The sequence below is a fragment of the Symphalangus syndactylus genome, chromosome 3, assembly GCF_028878055.3.
Source record: "Symphalangus syndactylus isolate Jambi chromosome 3, NHGRI_mSymSyn1-v2.1_pri, whole genome shotgun sequence".
In the NCBI taxonomy this organism is placed as follows: Eukaryota; Metazoa; Chordata; class Mammalia; order Primates; family Hylobatidae; genus Symphalangus; species Symphalangus syndactylus.
In genome coordinates this window covers 112,752,822-112,779,502 of record NC_072425.2, presented here as the reverse complement: position 1 = coordinate 112,779,502, position 26,681 = coordinate 112,752,822, and the positions used below count along the sequence as shown (strand labels likewise).

The 26,681-nt window shown below is 37.4% G+C and overlaps 1 protein-coding gene and 1 long non-coding RNA gene across 2 annotated transcripts in view; one reads left to right on the top strand and one right to left on the bottom strand.

Annotated features, from left to right (window-relative positions):
- LOC134736212 (uncharacterized) overlaps positions 1 to 26,681 on the top strand; it is a 149,614-nt gene that overhangs the window by 49,832 nt on the left and 73,101 nt on the right. The gene's annotated exons all lie outside the window — the stretch shown is intronic.
- Positions 98 to 26,681, bottom strand: part of STEAP4 (STEAP4 metalloreductase) — a 45,976-nt gene continuing 19,392 nt past the window's right edge. Inside the window, exons 3-6 of the mRNA XM_063634846.1 lie at positions 13,641 to 14,098; positions 12,147 to 12,674; positions 10,443 to 10,607; positions 98 to 9,159 (exon numbers count right to left, since the gene is read on the bottom strand). Of these exons, the coding sequence (XP_063490916.1) occupies positions 8,929 to 9,159; positions 10,443 to 10,607; positions 12,147 to 12,674; positions 13,641 to 14,098 (1,382 nt within the window). The 3' untranslated portion in view covers positions 98 to 8,928. The remainder of the gene's footprint in view (positions 9,160 to 10,442; positions 10,608 to 12,146; positions 12,675 to 13,640; positions 14,099 to 26,681) is intronic.

Genomic DNA, 26,681 nt, shown 5'->3' with positions numbered 1-26,681 from the left:
CAACAATCATGTTATATTCTAAACCTGCACCTCATCTGGAGTTATATTTTTGATGCCTACTTGCTATTTTTAGCCAGTTTTATAAAAACTATTTTTATTGAAAATTTATTTTATATTAAAGTATTTTAAGTCTTTTACATATGGAGAAAAATGCCAATACAGATGAAATAATGGACAACTTTTTGTTGTTGAATATTCCTAAAATGTCTACTAGGAATTTAAATACTATTTTAATTACAGAATGTGAAAGAAGGGAAAAATATCATGTTTTTGGTTTAGGGAACTGTGTTTTAAAAGGAACATCGAAATGTTTGTAGATCTGAACAAGAGGCACCAGAAAGATGAAAAATTTAGAAATCTTTATATAAGAGAAGACAATGAATGTGCTGGAGAGGTTTATCGTAAGATAAGATTTAGCAGGGATATGCAATCAATTACTTAAAAATTTTTTTTGTTTATAATTTTTTAATTAAAAATTTTTAATTGACACACGATAATTATACATATTTATGGGGTACATAGTGACATTGCAATACATAAAATATATAGTGATCAGATCAGGGTAATTAGCATTTCCATCATCTTAAGAATTTATCATTTCTTTCTGTTGAGAACATTCAATATCCTCCTTCTAGCTATTTAAAATATATATTATTGTTAACTATAGTCATTCTACAGAGCTATAGAACACTACAACTTAATCTTCCTATCTAGCTGTAATTTTGTATCTTTTAACAAATTTCTTCCTGTCCCCCATTACCTTTTAAATTAAATTTATTTTAATAATTAGGTAACCTACTCATGTAATTAAAAAACCAAAATGATATGAAAAGGTCTACAGTGCTTCTACTCCTGTCACTACTCCTCTGTTCTCCCGTCTTGTTTGGTATAGATCTTTTGAATCCTTCTGAGAGTTTCTTTAGGCAATTAAAAGCAAATACACATATGCAAAAGGAATCATACTATATACGTTATTTTGTACCTTTTTAAAAACTTAACAGTATATTTTGGACATCTTTCCATATATGTAAAAGAAGATGTCTTGGTTTGTTTTAAACAGCTGCATAGAATTCCATTCTGTGAAAGCATCATAGTTTCGTTAACCAGTCCCAAAGATGAATGCTTGAGTCACTGTCCATGTTCTACTTTTACAATGTTATTCATGAAAAACAAGAAAAACAAATAGCAATGCTTATTTTTCGTCGCAAATGCTTGTAGGCATATCTATAGCATAAATTCTCAGGAGTGAGACTCCTGGATCAAAACTTAACTCTGCATTTTTAATTGTGAAAGATATTGCCTAATTGCTCTCCATAGGAGTGGTCCTAATCTGCATATCCAAGAGCAGTGTATGTGTACCTACATTTCCACAGCCTCACCCACAGAATGTGTGCTCAAACTTTTGGATTTTGCTCATCTACTAGGTGAGAACTGGTATTGATACAGTTAGAATTTTCACGCATCTCATTATGAATGAAGTAGAATATATTTTCATATGTTGCAGAGCCTTGTTTCTCCTGTGAACTTTGTTCATACTCTTTGTATAGTTTCCAACTGGATGGTGTAGTAGTTGTAGTTGGCACTGCCAACTACAAGCTCCTCTTGACAGCCACCTCTACAAGCTGAAAGCTGGTTGTATGAATGCTGGTACCTCTTTGCCTATGGGCCTTTTTCCCCCCAGACATGGTGGCATACACAATAAGTGTGTAGGAAAAGCCAGAAGTGCCAGAAAGTTAATGTCTTGGAAGCATCTGTATTCCAATGTTAAGCAAGGATTTGGTGGATGAAAAGCACAGTTTCCTTTCCCCTTGATGGGAATAACTCTTAGTTATATCTGACACTGTCTTCCAGACTTTCCCAGCAAAATTGAGCTCCAGTTGCCCAGATGGGTAACCAGCTTGAAAATTCATACTCTGTTCCTTCCCTGCTCTGTCTACTTTACTACTCCATTCCCAGTATTTCATAATTTGATGATTTTTAACTTCCAGTATAAACTCTTTTACAAGAAGCCTTGCCTCAGGATCGGTTTCTAGAAGTGCCAAGCCAAGCCAGGTTGTTAGGCCGACGTTTGAGCACTGTGCAAAGTGCGATCTGCCTGTGGTGCTGGCTTGTGAGCTGTTTGTTACCAGTCTGTGATAAATTCAGAAATTGGGGTGAGAAGTTTAGAAACTTTTATGGCAATTTGATGTTGCCATCATATTTAAGGGTGTGATTTTGTGTTTTATGGACATATGCATTTATTTGTAATGAACTGGAAAAAAATGAAACAAAAATTACTGGCCCTCATCTCTGATAGTTGGTGAGGCACTGCTTTAAATGATCACACTAACAAAAATGGGTAGAAGTACAACTAGGAAAACTTTGGTTATCTACAGAGAGAACTCCCTGATAATTTCCTGGAGTGCCTAAAACGAAAGATTTCCTCTTGGTGATGGTCAGTGCTCCATCATGAGAAGAGTTAAGCCTGTAGAAAGCTAGCTATAAGAGACTCTATAGAAAATTCCTGCATTTGGTAGCAGATCTCTTCCGCTTTTTTATTTTCTAATACTGACAAATAACAGTTGTACACAGTTATGAGGTACATAGTCATGTTTATGTATGTACAATGTATAGTGATCAGATCAGTGTAATTAGCCTATCCATCATCACAAACATTTATCATTTCTTTGTGTTGGGAATAGTCAATGTCCTCCTGGCTATTTGAAATTATATGTTATTGTTAACTATAGTCATCCTACAGAGCTATGGAACACTAAAACTTATTTATTTTGCTCTAATGAAATGAGAACAGGAACTCTGTCATTCTTTTTATCTCTATCTTAGCATGAAAGAAAGGATTAGTAAAAATGAAATGAATACACTGGGTGGGCTCCTTCAAAATCTGTTGACTTTCTAAAAATCATAAGGTCAAGTTTAATTCTAGTTTTCTATTTTATCACAATCTGATACTTTTTGATATACAATACTGTGAGTTCCAGTCCAGCAGCCTTTCATTTTTACAAAACTGAGAAAAAATCTCATTTTTACTGCTATAGGTAATGGAACTAAGCCTGCTGTGTGTGTGTGTGTGCGTGTGTAACCCTGGATTCTTCAACTGTTATTAAAGTACTAAATGAGAAGTGTTATGAAATTTCTTGCATGGGTTACTGGATCTCAAAAACAAATAAGTTCACTCAGTACACAAAGCAATAAGGTGACACCAGGGAAAAAGAAAATATTTGCCTTTAAGCTCTGGAGAAGAGCTATCCTCTCCTTGACTGCCCCTTTGAGTCCTCAGGTCTGGGGATTTTACCTACCTCCACCAGAACAAAGCTCCCTTTAGAGTTTAGGAAAGCTTGTGGCCAGACTAGAGTGGGAAGATTAAAATGGCAATTGCAATGGAATTGAACTTAATGCGGGAACCACAGATCCTATGTTTCTACAACCTTAGAGGACAAACTGAAATCAACATAGGTAAACCTGGAGTATTGAGAACTGGGCAATCAGGAATATTTAAAATGCGAATAAGCTTCTTGTCTTTAAAAATGTTTTTAAGAAGAGTTGCAGTAGTTTGGTTCACTTAGTCTATTTTGTGGATTCAAAGGGACACTTAAGAGGACAGCATGGGTGTCCCCTATTATATTGTTGTGTTAAAAGGAGATGGCCCTGGAGTCAGACTGCCTAGATCCCAGCTCTGCCTGTTATTAGTTATGTGAACTTAGTCAAAGTACTGAGATTTCAAAGCTCAGTTTCCTCTTCTGATAAATAAGGATAAGAAGAGAACCTTAGTGAACTGTTATGAGGATTAAATAAGATAATGCATGTGAAATTGTTAGCATAGGCTTTGCTCATGGCATTATGCAATAAATATTATTAAAGCCTTCCAAAATTCCCTTACAGCAGAAAGCAAGTAGTACTGGATCCTTTTGGCTTTTGCTGGGTAATGGCAAGAGCACTGTCTTGCTCTTCCACACTCCCCTTTTCTCAATTCCTTTGCTCTCAATCCCTTCATCCTTCACCTCCCTCATATGGCTCTTATCCGAAACTTTAGGACTTTGCCTCGAGCTTGAGGAGAGGTAATGTATATGTTACCAGAAAGGGGGTCCAATCCAGACCCCAAGAGAGAGTTCTTGGATCTTGCATAAGAAAGAATTTGAGGTGAATCCATAAAATAAAAGCAAATTTATTAAGACTGTAAAGGAATAAAAGGGCTATTTCATAGGCAGAGCAGTGGCATGGGCTGCCTGGCTGAGTATAGTTATAGTTATTTCTTGATTATATGCTAAACAAGGGATAGATTATTCATGAGATGTTCAGGAAAGGGGCAGATGATTCCCAGAACTGAGGGTTCCTCCTGCTTTTAGAACATATAAGGTAACTTCTGGACGTGGCCATGGAATTTGTAAACTGTCATGGTGCTAGTGGGAGTGTATTTTAGGCCACTAATACATTATAATTAGCATATAATGAACAGCTGAGACAGCCAAAGATCACTTTCATTGCCATCTTGGTTTTGGTAGGTTTTGGACGGCTTCTTTACTGCATTTTGTTTTATCAGCAAGGTCTTTGTGACCTGTACCTTGTGCTTACTCCTATCTCATCCTGTGACTAAGAACACCTGCTGTCCTGGGAATGCAGCCCAGTAGGTCTCAGTCTTATTTATTTATTTATTTTGAGATGGAGTTTCACTCTTGTCACCCAGGCTGGAGTGCAATGGCGCGATCTTGGCTCATTGTAACCTCTGCTTCCTGGGTTCAAGCACTTCTCCTGCCTCAGCCTCCAGAGTAGCTGGGATCACAGGCATGCGCCACCATGCTGGCTAATTTTTTGTATTTTTAGTAGCGATGGGGTTTCATGATGTTGGCCAGGCTGGTCTCAAACTCCTGACCTCAGGTGATCCACCTGCCTCGGCCTCCCAAAGTGCTGGGATTACAGATGTGAGTCACTGCGCCCGGCCAGTCTCAGCCTTATTTTACTCAGCCTCTATTAAAGATGGAGTCACCTGCTTCAAATGCTTCTGATACATTGAAGAGTAACTTATGCTCTTTTCCCAAATTCTACTGAACAAACCTTTAGAACAGTGAAGGATTTTTCTAGAATGTAAACCTAATTCATTATAGAAAATTAAAGTAGGATCCTGTAAGGCTATCTGTGGGCTCTCGTGGGGTGTGTGTGTGTGTGTCTGTGTGTGTGTGTGTTGGAGAAGTGGTAGTGAAGATGATGATTGTGATGATGGAGAATGAAAATTGCAACTACTGTGTGCAGTACTTTGACTGCCATTACACCTTAATTTTGGAATGGAGTTCCAGAAGCTTTTATGCTCTCAGAGGTGAAATGCATAATATACATTTATCATTATCATGGCTCTTTTGTGATCCCTGAACAATAGAGGCATGAAGAGCTCCTGAATGAATTTCTAATTGAAATGGCTTTTTCAGTAGGGGCTTTCCATTTGCTTCTAGCTTCCTCCAGGTTGTCAGTCCTCTCTTTATTTATAAGTTTTAATACTATTTTTGAAAGCAGGATAACACCCATCAGAGCTGCAGCAGTCCAGTTGTGCAAGGCATTTAATGCCCAGTCATGCAGTCTGAATCCAACCTGAAGTCTGCTTGTTAAGCCATTAGCCTTATCCCTGTGGCGTCTGCATGGAGAAGAAAAGCCTTTTTTACTTCCTAATTCTCACAAGAATCCAGCGTGGGATAGTGCAGTCCTCCGCATTTAGCCATCTGATGCTCTCCCCTCTCTGAGGGTAATACTGAAGCACACACAGCACACTGGACTGTGCAACCCCGCTGAGCTCAAGCTTACACTGCAAGAAGCTGCAGATCTATTAATGCACTTTCAAACCCATGCACTGCCTTCTCTTTTCCTTATCCCTGAAGGGAAGTATTTTTAGTCCTAGATGCTGGAACTACTGTGATTCAAAACCTTTTAGTAACTTTCTTTGGGATGCTGATGAGTTAAAACCAGAATTAAACAAAACTAGAAAATATTTTTAAAGTAACATTTAATGAATACACATTTATAAAAGCCATCATCCCTTAACATGGGGAAAGTGTACAAAAATAATATGAAAGTATAAAATTTTTCTAGAATACAGGAAACATATCAGCAGTAAAGAAGTTTAGTTTAACTTTTTTTTTTAAATGTAAAATAGTTTGGATCTGTTAAAAGGAATACAGTTCGCCCAAAGCACCTATTTTCATCTGTTGTAAACTCACTCTTTCTACCTTAAGTAAACTGGAGAAGTCAGCTGTGTTAATAACGGTCAAATTCATTTCATAGTTTTGGGAGGAGGGAGGTTGTGGGACGGACAGAAGGAAAACTTGGGCTTTCTTTGGTCAGCTGGTGGGGCTTGGAGCTCTTGTGGTTGGGGCCAAAGGTCAGGTCTGGCAATGCAGCTGTTATGCCAAAACCACCAGAGTGCTCTTTAGCTTCAGGCTTCATGAATTGCTTTTAACTACTCAGGTAGAGCATTTTCACTAGGCTATAAAAGTAGAGTTCATTTTTTTCTATAGGTCAGCATTTTACCTGTGTATGGCATTTTCTATTTTCGGTGATGGCCTATGAGCCAGGATAAACACATTACTCCTTTCTTTAACAAAAAGAGAGCATGGTTAACTCCAAAGACTTATCTAGACCAGCCTGGATGGTACTTAAACTTTAATCAACCAATGCTCAAGTAAAAGAGCGTATCCATCCCCAGCACACCTGACTGTTTTGCATAACATAGGTGAGTAGTGACATTTTCCCTATCTTTTCCACTGATACTGTAGGGTCAGCACTATATACCATGACTCTACTCAATGTTGTCCAACTTTTTGTATCTTTGCTTGGGTTTATCAAAGATAAGTTGAAGGAGCATGTGTTCTGTGTACCTTTGCAACCAATTATAAATAAACACAAACTGAAATAAAAAAGACAATCTACAATGGTGTGATGAAAGCAACACCCTCATCCAATGGTAATTAAATTGATAAGTTCACTTTAGAAATGACTTGGCAACATTATCAGTGCAAAGATATTATCTGAAATGTTATTTATTTTAGTAAAAAATGGATATAGTCTACATGTTTAACAAGGAAAGAGGTTTGAAAAATGCCGATTTGATGTGATATTATGCAGCCATTAAGAAAATATATCACTAAGGCCAGACTCATGCCTGTAATCCCAGTGCTTTGTGAGGTGGAGGCAGGCAGATCACTTGAGGCCAGCAATTCAAGACCAGCCTCACCAATGTGGCAAAACCCTGTCTCTACTAAAAGTACAAAAATTAGCTAGGCATAGTGGCACATGCCTGTAGTCCCAGCTACTCGGGAGGCTGATGCACAAGAATGACCTGAACCTGGGAGGAGGAGGTTGCAGTGAGCTGAGATTGTGCCATTGCACTCCAGCCTGAGCGACAGAGCAAGACTGTCTCAAAAAAATAAAAAAGAAAAACAAAAAAAGGGAAACAAAGCCTTTAGAAAAACAAAGCCTTTAAAAAAGGATGTAAAATTGAATATATAGATACAATTATTTTCAAAATTTTTTATAGAAAAATATCCTGGATTATTGATGTTGTTTGAATATATTTTAATCATTTTTGTATAATGTCATGTATAATATGTTATAATGAAAGTAAAAAAAAAAGGTCTTAGTAGAGCAGGCAGAAAAATGCCAAACTCAGTGCCTTTTAGTTATTTTCGCATGTGGGAAGATCATGCATAAGGCTTCTTTTAGCTCCTTGCTTGAGCTAGGAAGGTTAATTCCCCTGAAGGTCACCTTGGAAAGGGTACTATCAGCACAGAAAAACAGTGAGAAACCATCCTAAATTTCAGCAAGGATTTGAGAAAGATCCAAATTTCACATAATGATGAATCTTCACACCTCTCTGCCCTACGACTTTCCGTAATTTTCGATCATCTATGCACTGTTCAAATTTATACCTGCAGACTATTCATTTAATTTTACTCCTTACAATTATAATATACTAAGACAGATATAGAAGCTACTTATTTATACTAGAAATTAATTTAGTAGATGACAAATATTGAACAATATTTGGAATATAAAATTTACAAAGCATATTGTAATACCTAAATAATACTTAACCTAATATAGTGCAATTTTACAATTTTTATTTAGCTTGCTGTCTAAAATTCTGGTTTATTTGAACTTTTTGATCAAGAACTTTTATCAACCCTTCTTTGCTTATTGCACAATGCAAGTGAAATCCAAGGGGATATCCCTCCATTTTTATTCAATCTTTCCTATACCTATTCTTTATAGAGGAAGAATTATATGCCAGCTCTGTAGATTTGTATGTATCCAAGACATGGATACTTTTAATCAATTGTAAATTTTTCTTGTGTTATAAAAATAGTTCCTCTCAGTAAATATCTGTATTGAGAAAAGCAAAGTCAAGGGGTCATTTCACTAGAATTCATCATGGTAATATTTATGTTTGCCTTTACTTCCAAAAAACAACAAAATCATTCCCTTTTTACATTTCATGTGACACACTTCTTCAGATATACCTAATAAAGCCTTTATCAGTGGTCACCATTGTGCTGTTTTTCCTTTCACTTAACTCAGCCCTTGAGCCAGAGAAGGAAGTTGCAATAATTCTATTGGATTTTGCAAGATATTAGGTCATGCATGTTGCCCATAACAAGGAAACTCTTTAGTGTGAAACCACAAGGCTAGTCTCAATCTCAGCCCCATGGCCTCTGGGAAAATAAGAGTCAGGGACCTGCACTGATTCTTCACTAACCTGAGATAAAATGGTGTTCTCTTCCAGTATGTCAATTTCTCAAAGACAAGCAATGTTTCCCTCAGTCACGGTGTAAGAAAACAGCTTTCCTAACTGTACCCATCATTCTTCTTTAAACATTCAAAACCATAGTTCAGAACTCCAGCTAAATTGAACTTTGTTTTAAATATCTGATTTTCCATTCAATGCTTTTTCTAGTGTTTTGAGTTCCTTTCCCAGCCCTGGCGGATCCTTGTAAGGGTGTTGTCTACACATGGCATGATTAGGACAAACTTGATCACCAGCACGGTGCAAGGAATGATAAGCCCTAACACGTAGGCTGCAGGAAGATACCATCTGAGATTTGAAGGGCTGAGGAATCTCTTCCCACCGTACACCAGGGTGTGGGCCGTACACAAGATCAGGGTCAAATAACCCAGTTTGGACTATAAACAAGAAACAAAAATATGTAAGTTAACATTATTTACATCTTAAAGTGAAACACTCTAAGCCAGTGACAGATATTTGTCAAGAACCATAAACATTTGAGACCTATAATGTTTAGGACACTTTATCAAGTACGAAAAAAAGCACTAACCCTTCTTCAGGATGGTAAATACTTCATTTAAAACAAGATTATTGCTTACAAATGACATAGTATCTTCACCTTAACCTGGCTGGATGGAAAAGTTTCCCAGGAGTAAACTCTTCCAAGTTAGAATAAATAATGTAACTTGTCTTGGTTCCCAAAGGTGAAACTCTATTATTTATCATCTTTTCTAGAGGTCAGAGATGAATATGACACAGTATGACCTCAAGAAACACCATCTTAGTATACGTTTCTGACTAAAACCAGATCCTAGCTCATTTCTATCACAATAAAGAGCAATAGCTAATCTTGTTTCAGCCTACATTTTAAAGCTTATTGTTTATTTCTGTCTTAATACCTTGAACAAAAGTGTTAATGAGAACATGTTGACTGCATTTGGTCCCTGGGAGAAATTGCAAGACTTAAGATTCCAATAGTTCTATAAAATTCTAACCTAATTTTAAAGACTAATGCTCTTTTCTATTATACTCATAATAAGCATGCATCAGAATCATCTTGAAGGCTCATTAAATTTCTGGGTCACAGGTTCAGAGTTTCTGATTCAGTAGGCCTGGGCATGGCCTGGGGCTTTGTGTATCTAACAAGTTTCCAGGTGATGCAGATGCTGCTGGTCCTGGTGCCATACTTTGAGGACCACTGGTCTACAAGAATGTGTAGTTATAACTGCCTTTAAAGAGGGGTTGGTTGGTGCTTGACGTGTGGGAGAAAACAATTTTCCCTCTTACAGAAGAGCATTAAGTCTTCCGGTGTGATGACGTCTATCAAATCTTGCTGTGAAGATTTTAAACTTTATCTCAACACCTGGTTTTCCATATCTATATGTCCATGTTGTAAGGTTAATTTTTAGATGGTGAAATTTTGTCTTGGGGTTTCTTTTCACCTTGTACCTAGTATATCTCCACACATAAATTGTAATAGTTCTTGGTACTTTTCACTCTATAGTCTTAGCTGTAGATACGGAGGCAGTCAGGAATCTTGGCGAGTGTTAAGAAATCAAATCATTATGGATTCTGCCTTTTGTACCTGGGTTCAACATTTTCTAATTTGAATTTTTAAATGTGATTGCTAGGGAAGTGATGGAGCAAAATGAAAAGTTAGGAATGATCTTGAAGTTCTTACCTGGACAAATCGGAACTCTCTCCAGTTGACCGCATTGCTAACAGATGGCAAAGAAGTGATTCCCAAGAGTACAAACAGAAAAAATCCAAGTATTCCCAAAGCCACATATGAATCACTGAGCCAGGCTGAGGAGGTGCTAAATGGATTCTCCTTCTTGAGTATTGCCTAAGAAAAATTATAAGCAATTACAAAACTACATTTTTACAAACTGCATTTTACAAACTGCCCATACTTTGAAGGTGGGCACAAATTATTTGCTCTAAGCAAATTGTATGGCATTTCTTAAAAATTATTTTAAAATAACTTTAGTGAAAAATACACTTAGAAATTACCATTTTTGGCAAAAAAAGTAATTGGTTCTGTTTGGACTTGATTCTAGGAGTTGTGTAGAAAGTTTTGATTTTCCCTGTAAATTCTAAAAGACAGTAAACACTCACTTAAACCTTCATTACCATCTGCATTTTGTTCCCCAAGCAAAACTTGATGTTCTCAAACAATTACATCAGAATTCTGTTTTTCTGCTTTATATGTGGATTACTCACACTCTCAAAATGGGTTCTTTCATGTTTATTATGTCATAATATAATACATCAGTCTTACACCACAAGTTGAGAGGAATCAGACACTTGTAGTGTGACTCTTACCCAGGAAACTTACATATATTTGTTGGGAAAATAATGTAGAGAAACCCATAGAAGCATCATTAATGACTAACTAATAATTTTTGAGACAAGTAAGATCTATCAAAACTAGCTATTTCTAAACTAGAACTGACTTACCGCACTTCCTATGAGAATGTCTTAAAACTCCTCCAGCTGATTCTCACTGAATCTTTTGATTGTGCGTAAGACAATATTTGATATTTGCTCAGAATTATTTGGTTTTCTAGTTATTGAGGCCAACTTCCCCCAAGTCAAACATTAAGGGAATTATAAGCGCTCTTTTGTGAATTTGTTTGCTTTAGTGTGGCACATGTTTGGTTAGCCCCCTTACTTATAAGATGGTTGGTTTTGACTTCCAAAAGGAAGTAACATGCATAAGAATAGAAGCTTGAAAACACATTAGTTAACATTTGACTGCCAACCAAAGGAATTCAAGTAGGTGTCTTTAGGTTTCTTGAGCCATGAAATCTGTCAGTTTGCCAATATCTCTACCCAAGTGAACCTGGAAAGTAAACTTGTATTCTTTTTTTTTATTATTTTTATTTTTTTATTTTATTTTATTTTTTTTGAGATGGAGTCTTGCTCTGTCACCTTGGCTGGAGTGCAGTGGCACGATCTCCGCTCACTGCAACCTCTGCCTCCTGGGTTCAAGCAATTCTCCTGCCTCAGCCTCCCGGGTAGCTGGGATTACAGGTGCCCACCACCATGCCCAGCTAATTTCTGTATTTTTAGTAGAGATAGGGTTTCACCGTGTTGGCCAGGATGGTCTTGATCTCTTGACCACATGATTCACCTGCCTTGGCATCCCAAAGTGCTGGGATTATAGGAGTGAGCCACCGCACCTGGCAAACTTTTATCCTTAATAGTTGTATGAGATCTAAACTGGATTCATTTTAAAAAACTGACATGACATTTCTAATTCTAGTTACTTTAAAAAAGAAGATGCTTAGAAGAGTGACTTTCTATAATTATGAAATGGAATATGACGTAGCAATAGTCTCTGATTTCAGGAGTAGAGGAAAATAGATAAGAAGAGATTTACCTGAGTAACGGTTAAGTTTCCCAGTCTCCATCGTACATAATATCGAATAGGAATCACAAGTGTGTAGAGGACATGAAGGAAGGCAAATCCCAGAGCTACCAAGCCAAGCTGCTTTCGGCAAAGCATCCAGTGGTCAAGCCAGTCTGGGAATCGACGGTATTTTGTGCCTCGGTACAGTTGTAGAATGGCAGCAATAACACCAGGGAGGTAAACCAAAGCAAGCAGTGTAAGTGCTGTTATTGGAAAGATACGATTTGGAATGGAAATAGCCATACGAAATGTATTATCTTTCTTTTCATAAACATAAGGGTAGATTACTTCTCTTATAACACAATAGAAAAACAAGAAGATACACAGCACAGCAGACAAATAGAAGGGGAACCTCCACATTGGAAATAGTTGCAGGGGGTACTTTTCAATTTCTTTGGCTGCCATGAGTGATCCTTGATCCATTGGAGTAAGTCCAAGATTACGAACAATATCCATCACTCTTTGCTTGGCTTTGCTGTCATTTCCACACACAAACACCTGGTTTAAAAACAATTAATTAATGCTGTATTTACTCCTTTTCCTTATTTAATAATTATTTTGAAAGGCTGCAACAGCACCATGCCAAATGATGACATATAACAGTGAACCGATTTTAAAATAAGGATGTAGAATTAACATATCTAACAAGATGCTTTAAACTTGTATGTGGCGTCCTAGATAGGTAAGTACCAGGGTTTTTAGTTGATGATGGTTTTAGGCACATCACACTTATATAAGACCTGGTTCTCCACACTGTGAGTAGTTTGATCTTTCTTCTGTGTTTGTGGTGCCGCATCACTTATGAATGCTTCTAATCTCGGTGCATAAATGGAACCAGTTTCATACAAGGTTATGGAAGCAGAAAAGGATATTCACCAAGTATTAGTTTCTAGTACTGACAAGAAGCCTCCAGAAGCTGACACCATGGGATTCCATCAAACTAAAATCTGAGGGTACAGACAGTAGGAGATATAACAGTTGACTACCTTACTTGGTCAAGCTCAAGAAAATTATTCACAGGCCGGGCACGGTGGCTCACGCCTGTAATCCCAGCACTTTGGGAGGCCGAGGCAGGCAGATCACGAGGTCAGGAGATCGAGACCATCCTGGCTAACACGGTGAAACACCATCTCTACTAAAAAAATACAAAAAAAATTAGCTGGGCGTGGTGGCGGGTGCCTGTAGTCCCAGCTACTTGGGAGGCTGAGGCAGGAGAATGGCATGAACCCGGGAGGCGGAGTTTGCAGTGAGCCGAGATTGCGCCGCTGCACTCCAGTCTGGGTGACAGAGCGAGACTCCATCTCAAAAAAAAAAAAAAAAAAAAAAAATATTCACAGCACATATTAGCAAAATGTAATTTTTAGTGGGCATTTTATCTTGGAATTATATTTTGGAATCTTTGAGGCAAGTGCACATTTAATGATTCATGTTTTAAAGATTGAATGTAAATTTGTTTAATCTTACCTGCCGACTTGCATCCAGTGCTCCTGACTGGAGAGCCCAGGCTGAGATGGTGTTAAATGCTTTCACCACGTGGGCTCCTGGCACCAACTGAGCAAGGTACTCTGCATTAGATTCTGGATATTGATTGATTTTGAGGTTGTTGCTGATGTCTACCAATATTTTTCCATTGAGAACCTCAGTTAATTCTGTGAGAAAATCATAATGCTCTCTGTGGATTGCTATGATTATGATGTCAGACTTCTTGGCTGCTTCTGAATAGCTCAAGGCTTCTGCACCATTGGGCAGCAGGGTGGTCTTCTGGGGGTTTCGACTTCCAAAAACAACAGAATAACCACACTGGAGCATTTTCAATCCCAGTGATCTTCCAAAATCACCAGTTCCAAAAATACATACAGTCTCTTGCTTTTCTGAAGAATTCATAGTAAGAGGAAGTGCATCTATACAAGTTTTCTCCATAACTGAAAAATAATAACAAAATGCCCAACAAAATATAAATGCTCTGTGCTTGGAAAATTAAAGAGAGCTACATCCAGGAAGCAATGTAATTGACTTGTTCTAATCTAATTATCTTAACTATATTTACCCCCAAATTTGGAAGGAGTAAAAGTCATCATATGTATTTTCATATGTGTCTTATTTAACAAAATCACTGGTGAAAAGCTTCTGTTTGATAAAAGGATACAGGGCAAAATCTGACCAAAAAAAGTGCTCCAATAAATTATAGATAAATTCACTTATTTAGTGATACAAAAACAAAACTAAATAAAACATTAGCAAACAGAATCCAGCAGCTTGTTAATAGAAGGTATATGTTGATCAAATGGGGATTATTCTACAGATGTGAAGATGAGGTCCATAAATTCAATTTTAGAAACTTCATTAATACAACTTAAAAGATTAAAATTTAATTTTATATTAAAAGATTTAAGGAAAAAGTCTGTCATATCTGTGTATGTTAAAAGGACATCTGTTAAAATTCAACATTTATTCTTGATTCATAGTGAAAGAGAAATACATAGATATTTCCTTAACATATAAAAATTATTGATCTTAACCTAAAATTCAGCATTATGCCTAAAAACATTAGTAGAAACATTTCCAACAAAGTCAGGAACCAGACAAATATGTCTGCTATGACCACTTCAGTTACTGTTCTGAAAGCTCTAACTAACATAACTAGATCAGAGAAAGAAATCAGAGGTACAGAAATTCAAAAGGGATTCCAGATGATCAAACTAGATCAAACTTTAAAAACTATGAAAATCAACCAAAAAAGTATCATACATACAAAAACAATTCAACATCTAGGCTGAGAACTCAATTAAAATCAATATTCTTCATATATTAAAAAAGAAACCAGTAAGAAGGTTTAATCCATGAAAGGATCCTACTTATAGCTGCAACAAAATAAAGACATTATGTAACAAGATAGCAAGATATATGCAACATATATATGAAAAATATTTTAAATGCTCTTAAGAATCAGGAGAAGAGAATTTATATAAATGAAAATGTACAGCATGTTCTTGGATGGCAAGGCTCGCACGATGTCAGTTTTCCCTAATTTAATCTATAAATTCTGAAAAGTAGGTTAATAAATGGGATGCTAGTCAAATTAAATATTAAAATTTTTATAAAGCTAAAATAATTAAATAATGTGGTACTATCAAAGAAATAGATAAAGTTCTGGCCAGGCACGGTGGCTTATACCTGTAATCCCAGCACTTTGGGAGGCCAAGGCAGATGGATCACTTGAGGCCAGGAGTTTGAAACCAGCATGGCTAACATAGTGAAATCCCATCTCTACTAAAAATACAAAAATTAGCTGGGCGTGTTGACACATGCCTGTAATCCCAGCTACTCAGGAGGCCACTGCACTCCAGCCTGGGCGACAGAGAGAGACTTTGTCTCAAAAAAAGAAAAGAAAAGTAGACAAATTTTAGTGAATAAGTTTTAAAAAAATTCAGAAATGGACCCAAACACATATGATAAAAATAGCATCTCAGGTCAATGAGAAAACAGATTATTTAATAGCTAACGTTGTAATGACCCAACAGGTTTGCCTTGCCTGCTACCTAGACAGAGCTGATTTATTCATATGAAAGAACATTTCGGCTCTTTATGAGAGTCCCGAAAGTATTTTCCTTCATTTTAATGTCATAATCTCCAAGGTTATCAGAAACTTGCATTCAAGAGCACCTGTCAAAGTTTTATAGCTGATTATAAAACAATCTCCTAAAGAGGACCAAATCAAGACAACAATTGTCTGCAGATGACAGAAATGTTTTAGGGAAGCCACAGTGAAAGAAATTGACAAGGAAATTTGTTACCTCTGTGGCACACAAAAATTCAACGTAACAATTATAATTATTACTGATAACATATACTGAGGCATATTAGAATTATAGAAATCTTATACAATTTTATCACACACACTAATAACATATTTATATGACTATAACTCAAAGAAAGTTAAACACCATTTTATATTTGACAGTGTTTCCTGCATGATTTTAATACATTAAATAAGCCCAATATATCTTTTTGAACTTTAGGAGATCAAATTTTTTTTTTAAACTCAGAATTTGATCTTGGAAGGTTTGTCAAATATCAAAGATTTAAAACACTGGATATCACAAAATCGAGTCCCGTGTCACCATAAGTCATTCATTTACTCAAAATGATAACTTAGGTTTGGGCATGGTGGCGCATGCCTATAGTCCCAGCTACTCTGAGGCTGAGGTAAGAGAATTGCTTGAACTTGGGAGGTGGAGGTTGCAGTGAGCTGAGATCACACCACTGCACTCCAGCCTGGGCGAAAGAGCGAAACTCTGTCCCCTGCCCCCAGAAAATTGCTGTGAGCAATTCCTTCATACATATAAATACACACACACACACACACACACACACGTACACAATGTAAGATGAACAGAAGGCCTTCAAGACACAGATTCCAGACCCAGTCTGAAACCAAGAGTAGTCCTCCAAAAAAGTTCCTTATTCTTCATCCAATTAGACACCCCCTAATGGGGCTACAGACAGACACTCTGTAATGGGGCTACAACTACAGACACCTTGTAATGGAGCTACAGGCAGATACCCTGTGATGGGGCTACAGATAGACACCCTGGGAGGTTACTAAGAGACAGCAGCACCTCCAGAGAGGCCAATAAATCAGGAGAAGGAAGGGGCTGTTGGTGGCTGCCTGGAATACTCACCAAATCAGACACCTTGCGTTGAGGCTACAGCTACAGACACCCAGTGATGAGGCTACAGTTATGGGATATCTCCCTAGCATTACTTCTCCACTGCAATTGAATCCACGCACATTGGGTCAGCAGCACCCCACTGACAGAGAGTGCCCAAGTCAGCCCCTAGTCCAAGAGAACTAGGCGGCCACTTGGGCTGGCCTCTGGATCCATCACCAGAGGTGGGCTACAGAGCAGGTAACAACAAAGGCAATCCTGGTCGAGCCCCCAGATTTGTAACTGCCCAATGGATTCACCTTGCCTGCTGCCTAGACAGAGCCAATTTATCATGACAGGGGGATTGCAATGGAGAAGGAGTAATTCAGGCAGAGCTGGCTGTATGGGAGACATGGGTATTATTATTACACAAATCAGTTTCCTGGAGCATGAAGATCAGCGTTCTTAAAGATAATTTACATTAAAGTAGGAGCTCGGAAGTGGGGAGTGCTGATTGGTCAGGTTGGAGATGGAATCATAGAGGGTGTTGCAGAACTGGTTGAGCCAGATTACCAATCTGAGTGGTGTCAGCTGATCCATCCAGTGCAGGGTCTGCAAAATATCTCAAGCACTGATCTTAGATTTTACAACAGTAATGCTATCCACAGGAGCAATTTGGGGAAGGTGAGACTCTTGTAGCCAGAGACTGCATGACCCCTAATATGTAATATCTAATCCTGTAGTTAATTTGTTAGTCCTACAAAGGCAGACTGGTCCCCAGGCAAGAAGTGGGTCTTTTTGGGAAAAGGGACATTATCAATTTTGTTTCAGAGTCAAACCATAAACTAAATTCCTTCCCAAGGTTAGTTCTGCCTACACCCAGGAATGAACAACGACAGCTTAAAGGTTAGAAGCAAGATGGAGTCAGTTAGGTCTGATCTCTTTCACTGTCATAATTTCTTCAGTTAGAAATTTGCAAAGATGGTTTCAATGTTGGGGCAACTCAACAGTTACCTGAAAGAAAAAAATAAATTTATACCTTATACTCCACCGGAAGGTAAATTCAAAATAAAGATTTATTTTGTTTTATTTATTTATTTTTTTGAGACAGAGTTTCATTCTCGTTGCCCAGGTTGGAGTGCAATGGCTTGATCTTGGCTCACCGCAACCTCTGCCTCCCAGGTTGAAACAATTCTCCTGCCTCAGCCTCCCGAGTAGCTGGGATTATAGGCATGCGCCACCATGCCTGGCTAATTTTGTATTTTTAGTAGAGACGGGGTTTCTCCATGTTGGTTAGGCTGGTCTCGAACTCCTGACCTCAGGTGATCTGCCCACCTCAGCCTCCCAAAGTGCTGGGATTACAGGCATGAGCCACCGCGCCTGGCTAAAGATTTATTTTTTAAAAAATGAAACTAGAACAGAACTAGAAGAAACTGTGGAACATTCTTTTATAATCTTAGAGGGGAAGGTCCTTTTCCTACATCATTAAACCATTAACAAATAGTTGGACAAATGTGATTGCATAAAAATAAATAACTTCTGCAATGCAAAACCACTAAGCAATGTCATAATGAAGCTAATCAACGAACTGGAAAATTATTTTTCAACTCATATAAATCAATGAGAAAAAAACAATTGCCCATTAGAAAATTGGGCAAAGAATATGAGCTGATAGTTTATCCTAAGGAAATATATAAAAGACTTCTAAACACAGTAAAAGATTCTTAATATTATCCAAAACTAAAAAAAAAAATGCAAGTTAAAACTAAACTGAAATACTGTTATGAACCATGTGACTGTAAAATTTAAATAAAAAACAAACCAGTTTGTATGATCTCCTGCAATAATCTAGGTTGCTTTCTATACTTTTGAAGAATATCTTTTCTTTCAGTATTGAATTTTTCTCAAAAATGTTTCTTTCCCAATATTTAGTTTAAGCTTTCAGTTAATCTTTTATTTTTTTTTGGCGCATGCATGTGTGTATGCGTGCGTGTGTGTGTGTGTCTGTTGTTCAACGATGTACCTTCGGTGCTCAGAAAAGCACTAACTACCACAGTCTAGAAAATTTATAAATATTCGTTGAACGATATTAAAAGGGTGGGATGAAGGGGCTGGAAGTAGAAAAGTTTACTCTGTGTCCCAGGCACAGTGTGAGATAAATAAAAAGGAAAATGCTCAATGATTAAAGAGTAACTAATGGAGAAGAGTAAGAAAGAAGGAAAGAAGTGGAAGAGATGTTGTAAGGACATTATTTCTTTCACCTGAATGGGTTGAAAGTAAAACTCTGTGAATTTGATGCAGAATTTTCAAACCAGACATAATCACTACTCAATTCTCCTATAGTGGATTTCATGCAGATTGCACAGTGTATGTAGAGTTTGCACCTTTTTCCTGGGGTTTCAGAAATTTGTGCTTTCCATTTTAGCCTATCAAAAACACCTATATTCTTTTTTTTTTTATTTTTTTATTTTTATTTTTATTATACTTTAGGGTTTTAGGGTACATGTGCACAATGTGCAGGTTTGTTACATATGTATCCATGTGCCATGTTGATTTCCTGCACCCATTAACTCGTCATTTAGCATTAGGTGTATCTCCTAATGCTGTCCCTCCCCCCTCCCCCCACCCCACAACAGTCCCCGGAGCGTGATGTTCCCCTTCCTGTGTCCATGAGTTCTCATTGTTCAATTCCCACCTATGAGTGAGAACATGCGGTGTTTGGTTTTTTGTCCTTGCGATAGTTTACTGAGAATGATGTTTTCCAGTTTCATCCATGTCCCTACAAAGGACACGAACTCATCATTTTTTATGGCTGCATAGTATTCCATGGTGTATATGTGCCACATTTTCTTAATCCAGTCTATCGTTGTTGGACATTTGGGTTGGTTCCAACTCTTTGCTATTGTGAATAGTGCCGCAATAAACATACGTGTGCATGTGTCTTTATAGCAGCATGATTTATAGTCCTTTGGGTATATACCCAGTAATGGGATGGCTGGGTCAAATGGTATTTCTAGTTCTAGATCCCTGAGGAATCGCCACACTGACTTCCACAATGGTTGAACTAGTTTACAGTCCCACCAACAGTGTAAAAGTGTTCCTATTTCTCCACATCCTCTCCAGCACCTGTTGAAAAACACCTATATTCTTACCTGAGCTTATCTGAAGTTGCATGCCTCTATCACAAGCAGAGCATTTAGGTCTTTGTAGGGAGGTAGAAGTTATGGGAGAAAGGGACAAGAAATACAGGACATTCCTGCACTCCCACAGAAACTCTGAATAATCTAATTAAGTACAACATCTGAATCATTTTATAAACAAACTGGTGACTGATATCCTGAATGGGTGTCATCAAAGGTCATGACCACATGTGGGAAAGTACCTGTAGATGATCAGGGACCTTTGTATAAAAGTGCAGCTGTGCCTTTGAAAATTTCTTGCTAGCATCTGCACATGCAGAAAAGTTTAGCAATTTACCTTCTATTGGTTGATTGCCAATCAGTTAACACCTAGTTTTATAAAACAAACCTTCATGCTGCTGAACAATGCCTTCATTATTCTACTGTAGAACTGGTTTGTGTCACAAAAGAATGTCTGACTGCCTATCTCCTCACTTAAAAAAATTACTTTATCCTAACATTTTTATTCTCTTTCATACTGGATGAACATATGCAAGCGAAATGTAGATTTGATGCAGTTGCCAGTATCCTGTAATGAGATGGATTTTGTTAACTGAAATATTCTCATTTGGATTATCTTAATCATTGCAAAGAGAGAGTGATTCCAGACTATTTTGACTATTTGGTCACTACATTCATTTATTCTAATCTTTCATAAATTTTTTAAATTAAGATATTAACTACATGATCCTATTTTTTGCTTCACCTCTTACCAGCAATGTCACCTTGAGCAAGTTACTCAAACTCTTTGTGTCTCAGTTTCATCATCTGTAAAATGAGGGATTGCTAGTACCTACTTGAGAGATACTGTGAGTGAGGACAGCAAAAATCAGCTAATGACCACGAACAGGTACTGGAGACAAAAAACTCTGTATCTGATGAATTTAGAAGTATCATGAAGGAAGCAAAGACCACCTGGTGACCATCAAATAGGCCATCAGAGGCAAAACTCCATATTGAGGGAATTTAGAAGTAATTAAAGTTCTCTAGTATCTAAATAGGCATCTGGTTCCAGGCCTCTTTCAAAAAAATTTCCAAGTGACTAAAATTTCTATACATCTCCAGAACTCTATGCTGAAACTCATTGTGCAACCCTTGCTGACACAAAGGCACCAAAATGACTATAAATGTCATTATTTATCATGACCTGTCTGGCTAATACGGTCCAAATTACCCTCAAGCTTCTGTCTTAAGGTCCATAAATGCTCCTAAGGAGAATCCACCATGGCCCACTCCGTTCTATCTTGCTAAGGCGCCCTGCCGCACTCTTCTGCAGTGTTCTTTCTTTCTACTAACACTTTCCTTTTTCAAACCTATTCTGTTGTTATTAAATTCTTCTTACCAACCCGCAAGTCGACCACTTTCAGATGCTGGGGCTCTCACACCTCGCCCGGCAGTGAAAATTAGATGAATTCCTGTATCTCAAAACAGTTCTTGAGACCTAATAAGTGTTTAAGAAAATGGCTATTTTAGGCCGGGCGCGGTGGCTCACGCTTGTAATCCCAGCACTTTGGGAGGCCGAGGCGGGCGGATCACGAGGTCAGGAGATCGAGACCACGGTGAAACCCGTCTCTACTAAAAATATAAAAAATTAGCCGGGCATGGTGGCGGGCGCCTGTAGTCCCAGCTACTCGGAGAGGCTGAGGCAGGAGAATGGCGTGAACCCGGGAGGCGGAGCTTGCAGTGAGCCGAGATCGCGCCACTGAACTCCAGCCTGGGCGACAGAGCGAGACTCTGTCTCAAAAAAAAAAAAAAAAAAAAGGAAAATGACTATTTTAAATAGATTGGCAATCTATTAGTTATTGAATCAAGTATCTAATTAATGTAATCTTTATATAAACTTTACAAATTAAGGGTTAATTATGCTTATATGATTATATAAATACGTAAAAATATCTTAACTAGAGTGCAACGATTCTTAAGAATCTCCTACTTGTCCCACTTATTTCTTATAAATAAAACTCTATATAAAATGGCTTTTGAGGATCACTTGAGGTCAGGAGTTCGAGACCAGCCTAGCCAACATGGTGACACCCCGCCTCTACTAAAAATACAAAAAAAAATTAGCCAGGCGTGGTGGAACACGCTTGTAATTCCAGCTATTGGAGAGGCTGAAGGGGAAAGATCGCTTCAGCCTGGGAGGTGGAGGCTGTAGTGAGCCAAGATCTCACTGCTGCACTCCAGCCTGGGCAACAGAGTGAGACTCCATCTCAAGAAGAAAAAAGAAAAAAAAAAGAAAAGAAAAGAAATGATGTATGCATACTCTCAACCACAAGGGAGATCAAGTTGAGGGTGCATTTTGCATTAAGTACTATATAAAGAATGCTGCTACACCCATTTCAGGCATCTTGAAACTCAAAATAGCTGTGTGTAAATATGCATTCATGGAGGTTCCTTGTTCAAAGACTTAAAAAATTTTCTAGTCCTAGTTTACTTTTATATCCAGGATAGAAATAATAAAGAAAATAATAAAAAAGGTAGTAAACAGGAAGAAGAGTTATTAAGGGAAACGTGGGTTAAAATAGTTACAACATAACATAGGGGTTTCCTCTCCTTCCTTCAGTCTCATGGGTTCTCCACAAACTTCAGTTATGTAACAGGAAATACAACAGAAATATTTCTGTGTTTGGAAAATCCGCAGGACTGGTTTTGCCTCTTATGGAATCATTTCCCAGAGATGACAGCCAAGATGGGTAAAGTGATCTCACAAGGGTGTTTACATAGATTAGGAATTAGCAATCAGTGACGCAGATACAAAGGTGGCAAAGATGACGACCAAGGCCACGGTAGCAGCTGACTCTGAGAAACCGTGTGTGTGTGTGTGTGTGTGTGTGTGTGTGTGTGTGTGTGTGTCATATGAGGGACCAGGTGTGGGTCAGGAGGAGTCCTGCTTATCATCCCTCTCTTTGCAGATCCCACCCCACAGGCCTTGGAAACCCGAGCCAGTATTCTTCTGGGATGTTTCCAACTAGGCTTCCCATGAGGATGTTAGAGCCAGCCTGGCTGGTGAATTTTACTTCTCTCACCTCTCAGAGGTAAGAGGTCTGAGAAGCTCAGGCCTCTTCCAGCTTTTGAGGATTCCAGCATAGTAGAAACATAAAAAGGTCCAAAGAGAATTACGAAAATAATCTATTTTAAGTTCTTATACTTAACAAGTCAATGCTTACTAAAAAAATGAATCAATCAAACTTTTGTTTGAAATAATTATAGATTCCAAGGAAGTTGTAAAGATAGTACAGGAGGTCCCTGTGCATCTTTCACCCAGTTTCCTCCAGTTTTATGCCACTAGAGTACAATCTCCAAACCAGGACATTGACATTGGAGCCATATGCATGTATATTTCCATGTCATTTTATCTCATGTGTATGCTCATGTACCCATCACTTCAATCAGGTTACAGACTAGACCATCCCTCATGCTGCCCTCCTCACTACCAACCCTAACCCCTGGAGGTCATTAATCTGTTCTTTATCACTACAACTTGGTCATTTTGAGAATGAATAAAATCACACAGTAATATAAGCCTTTTGAGACTGGCATTTTTCATTCAGCATAACATCCTTAAGATCCATCAATAATTTTTCCATTTTATTGCTGAGTGGTATTCCACAGTATAGATACACTAAAGTTTAACTCTTCATCTAAAGTAGGATATTTTGGTTGTTTCCAGTTTTGGCTATTACAAATAAAGCTTCTATGAGTATTCACCTACAGGTTTTTGTGTGAAAATAAGTTTTCATTTCTCTGCGATAAAGACCCCGGGATACAAATTCTGGGTCATATGGTGTTTGTTTAGCATTATAAGACTTGGCTATACTGACTTCGAATGTGTACTAATTTACCTCTTACCAGGTATTTATGATTCGTGATTTTTTATTTTAGCCATTCTGATATTTCACTGTGGTTTAAATTTGCATTTGTCTAATGGTTAATGATGTTGCGTATCTTTTAATGTGTTTATTTGCTCTCTGGGTGTCCTCTTTGGAGAGGAGTCTCTTCATGTATTTTGCTTATTTTCTAATTGGACTGTTCGGGTTTATTTACTGTTGAGTTTGACAATCTTTATATATTCTACATATGAGTCTTTTGTCAGATATGTGATTTGCAAGCATTTTCTGCCAGCCTATAGCTTGTTTCTTTTCATGTCTTAACACATCCGAAGTCATAAAACAAACATTTTTTAATTTGATGATGTCCAATTTATTTAATTTTTTTCTTTTGTGGATTGCGCTTTCAGTATCTTACCCAAAAACTCTTCACAAAACCCTAGGTCCTGAATATTTTCTTCTAAAAGTTTTACCTGTAAGTCTATGATCCATTTTAAGTAATTTTCATACAAAGTGTAAGGTTTAGGACAAGGTTTATTTTTTGACCTATGAATACATAACTACTCTCCTACCATTTGTTGAAAAGACTATCCTTATTTTTTGCTGAATTGCTTTCACATTTTTGTCAAATATCAGTTATACATAGAGGTGGGGGTCTATTTCTGCATTCTCTATTCTGTTCCATTGATCTATGTGTCTATCCCTCTGCCAGTACCAACAATGTTGATGGCTGTAGCTTTATAATAAGTCTTAAAATTGGGTACAGTGATTCTTCCCACTATGTTTTTTTTGAAAACTATTATAGCTACTCTAGTTCCTTTTCAGTCCTATAAATTTTAGAATAATCTTGTCATAAATTTTAAAAAATGTACTTTAAATGCTTAAATTAAAAAAAATGTTTAAAAATATTCCAAAACTTCAATGCAAAGCAGTTCATGTTTTAGGAGAAAAATATAGATGACTGTGCTAAAAAATTAATTCATACAAAAGCATAATAGCAGTGTGTAGATACCAGTTAAGCATCCCTAACCCAAAAATATAAAATCAGAAATGCTCCAAAATCCAAAACTTTCAGACATGATACCACCATTGGAAAATTCCACACCTGACTTTATGTGACTGGTTGCAGTAAAAAGCAGTCAAAAGCAGTCAAAACTCTGTTTTATGCATAAACCTATTAAACAGTTTGTATAAAATTACCTTTAGGTTATGTGTATGAGGTGTATATGAAACATAAATTTTGTGTTTAGACTTGGGTCTCATTCTCAAGATATCTCATTATGTATATGCAAGTATCTTAAAATGCAAAAAAAAAAATAAATAAATCTGAAATCCAAAACATTTCTGGTCCCAAGCATTTTGGTTGTGGGATACCCAACCTGTATCTAATAAATGGGCACAAGTTTAAAGTCATATGATGGACTGTACGCATAGATCTTATTTAAATAATAAGTAAAAATCAATTTTGAAGGTCTTTGTGTGTAAGCAGCCTGGGGCCAAATGGTCCCTTTGTCCCTCCCATTCCCTGGAATAGATCCTGTTTCTCATTTCTTTTAGTAATAAGAACAAAGATCAGCAACCTAACCATATCTCTTCTAAATGGTGGTACTTTCTTTTCTTACACTTGGAAAATGGGCCAATTGTTTCCCCCTGAAATTTCATAAAGATAAAAACATATAAATACCTATGCATATAATGCCATTTGTAGAAAAAGGCAAGAAAATCATCCCCTTTCTTTGGTACAGATAGGCCTGGAAGGGAAAATTAGCCTCCATGAATCCCTCTGATTTCTTTTATTTTTAAAAAACACACAAAGTATACAAATGAAGATAGATTTCTTGATGTAAAGACTCAACCATTGTTTATGCACACCATTAGGAGTTAACTTGTTTCTTAGCTCACCTAATTTTACAAAAATATACAAATTTAAAATGTAAAAAAGTTTTATATGAAAATTTTGGAGGTAATCATTATAAAAACAACTGTAAAGACAACAGTCTTTCATCAGTTTCAATCATCACAACATAATTTTTAGTAACAGAAAATAGTATGCTGGGATCTGTCATTAGATAAGTAGGCATAGAAGAACCTATCTACAAAGTTTGGTTTGGAAGGGTTCAGAAAGAGAGAGGACATGGTGGTGGTACAGACATACAGATGTTTTCCTAGCACCCTTTCCTGTCTTTAATCATTGAAGCAACTTCTTAGTTGCTTATGAAAATACAATACCTCGGCAGAGGGCTACACTAAGGCTTATGAAAATGCAAATACCTCTGCAAACGGTTACACTAGAAACCAGTGGTTCTCAACCCTGGGGCACATGAGAATCAGGTAGAGAGCCTGAAGGCCCAGACTATTGGAGAGTCTGAATCAACTGGTCTAGGGTAGAGCCTGGGCATTTTTTTTAAAGCTCCCCCAGGTGATTCAAATGTACAGCCAAGCTTGAGAACCATTGCCTTAAAGCTTTTATCAGCTTTTATGTTAGCTTTCACTTAATGGCCTGCTACAGTGCTTCTTCTTCCTGGTAACACATTAGAATCAGCTGGGGAGCCGTTAGAATGCTAGGCAACCACCTCCTGAGATTCTGAATCAATTGATCTGAGGTAGAGCCTAGGCATCTGTGTTTTAAAAACCAAACTAAAACAAACTTAAGCGATTCTAAAGAGCACCCATTTTGGAGAACCACTGGAGGTGGAAAAAGGTAAAGTTATCTTTTTCTTTTCCTTTTTATTTTGGAAAGGTGTGGTAGGTAGAGGAAAGATAAGAGGAAGAACAGGATGTTGAGGTTGTAAGGAGCTGCAGAAACTTCACCTTCCTTACAATTTTTTCCTCTAAGTCTTCTTTGGCTGA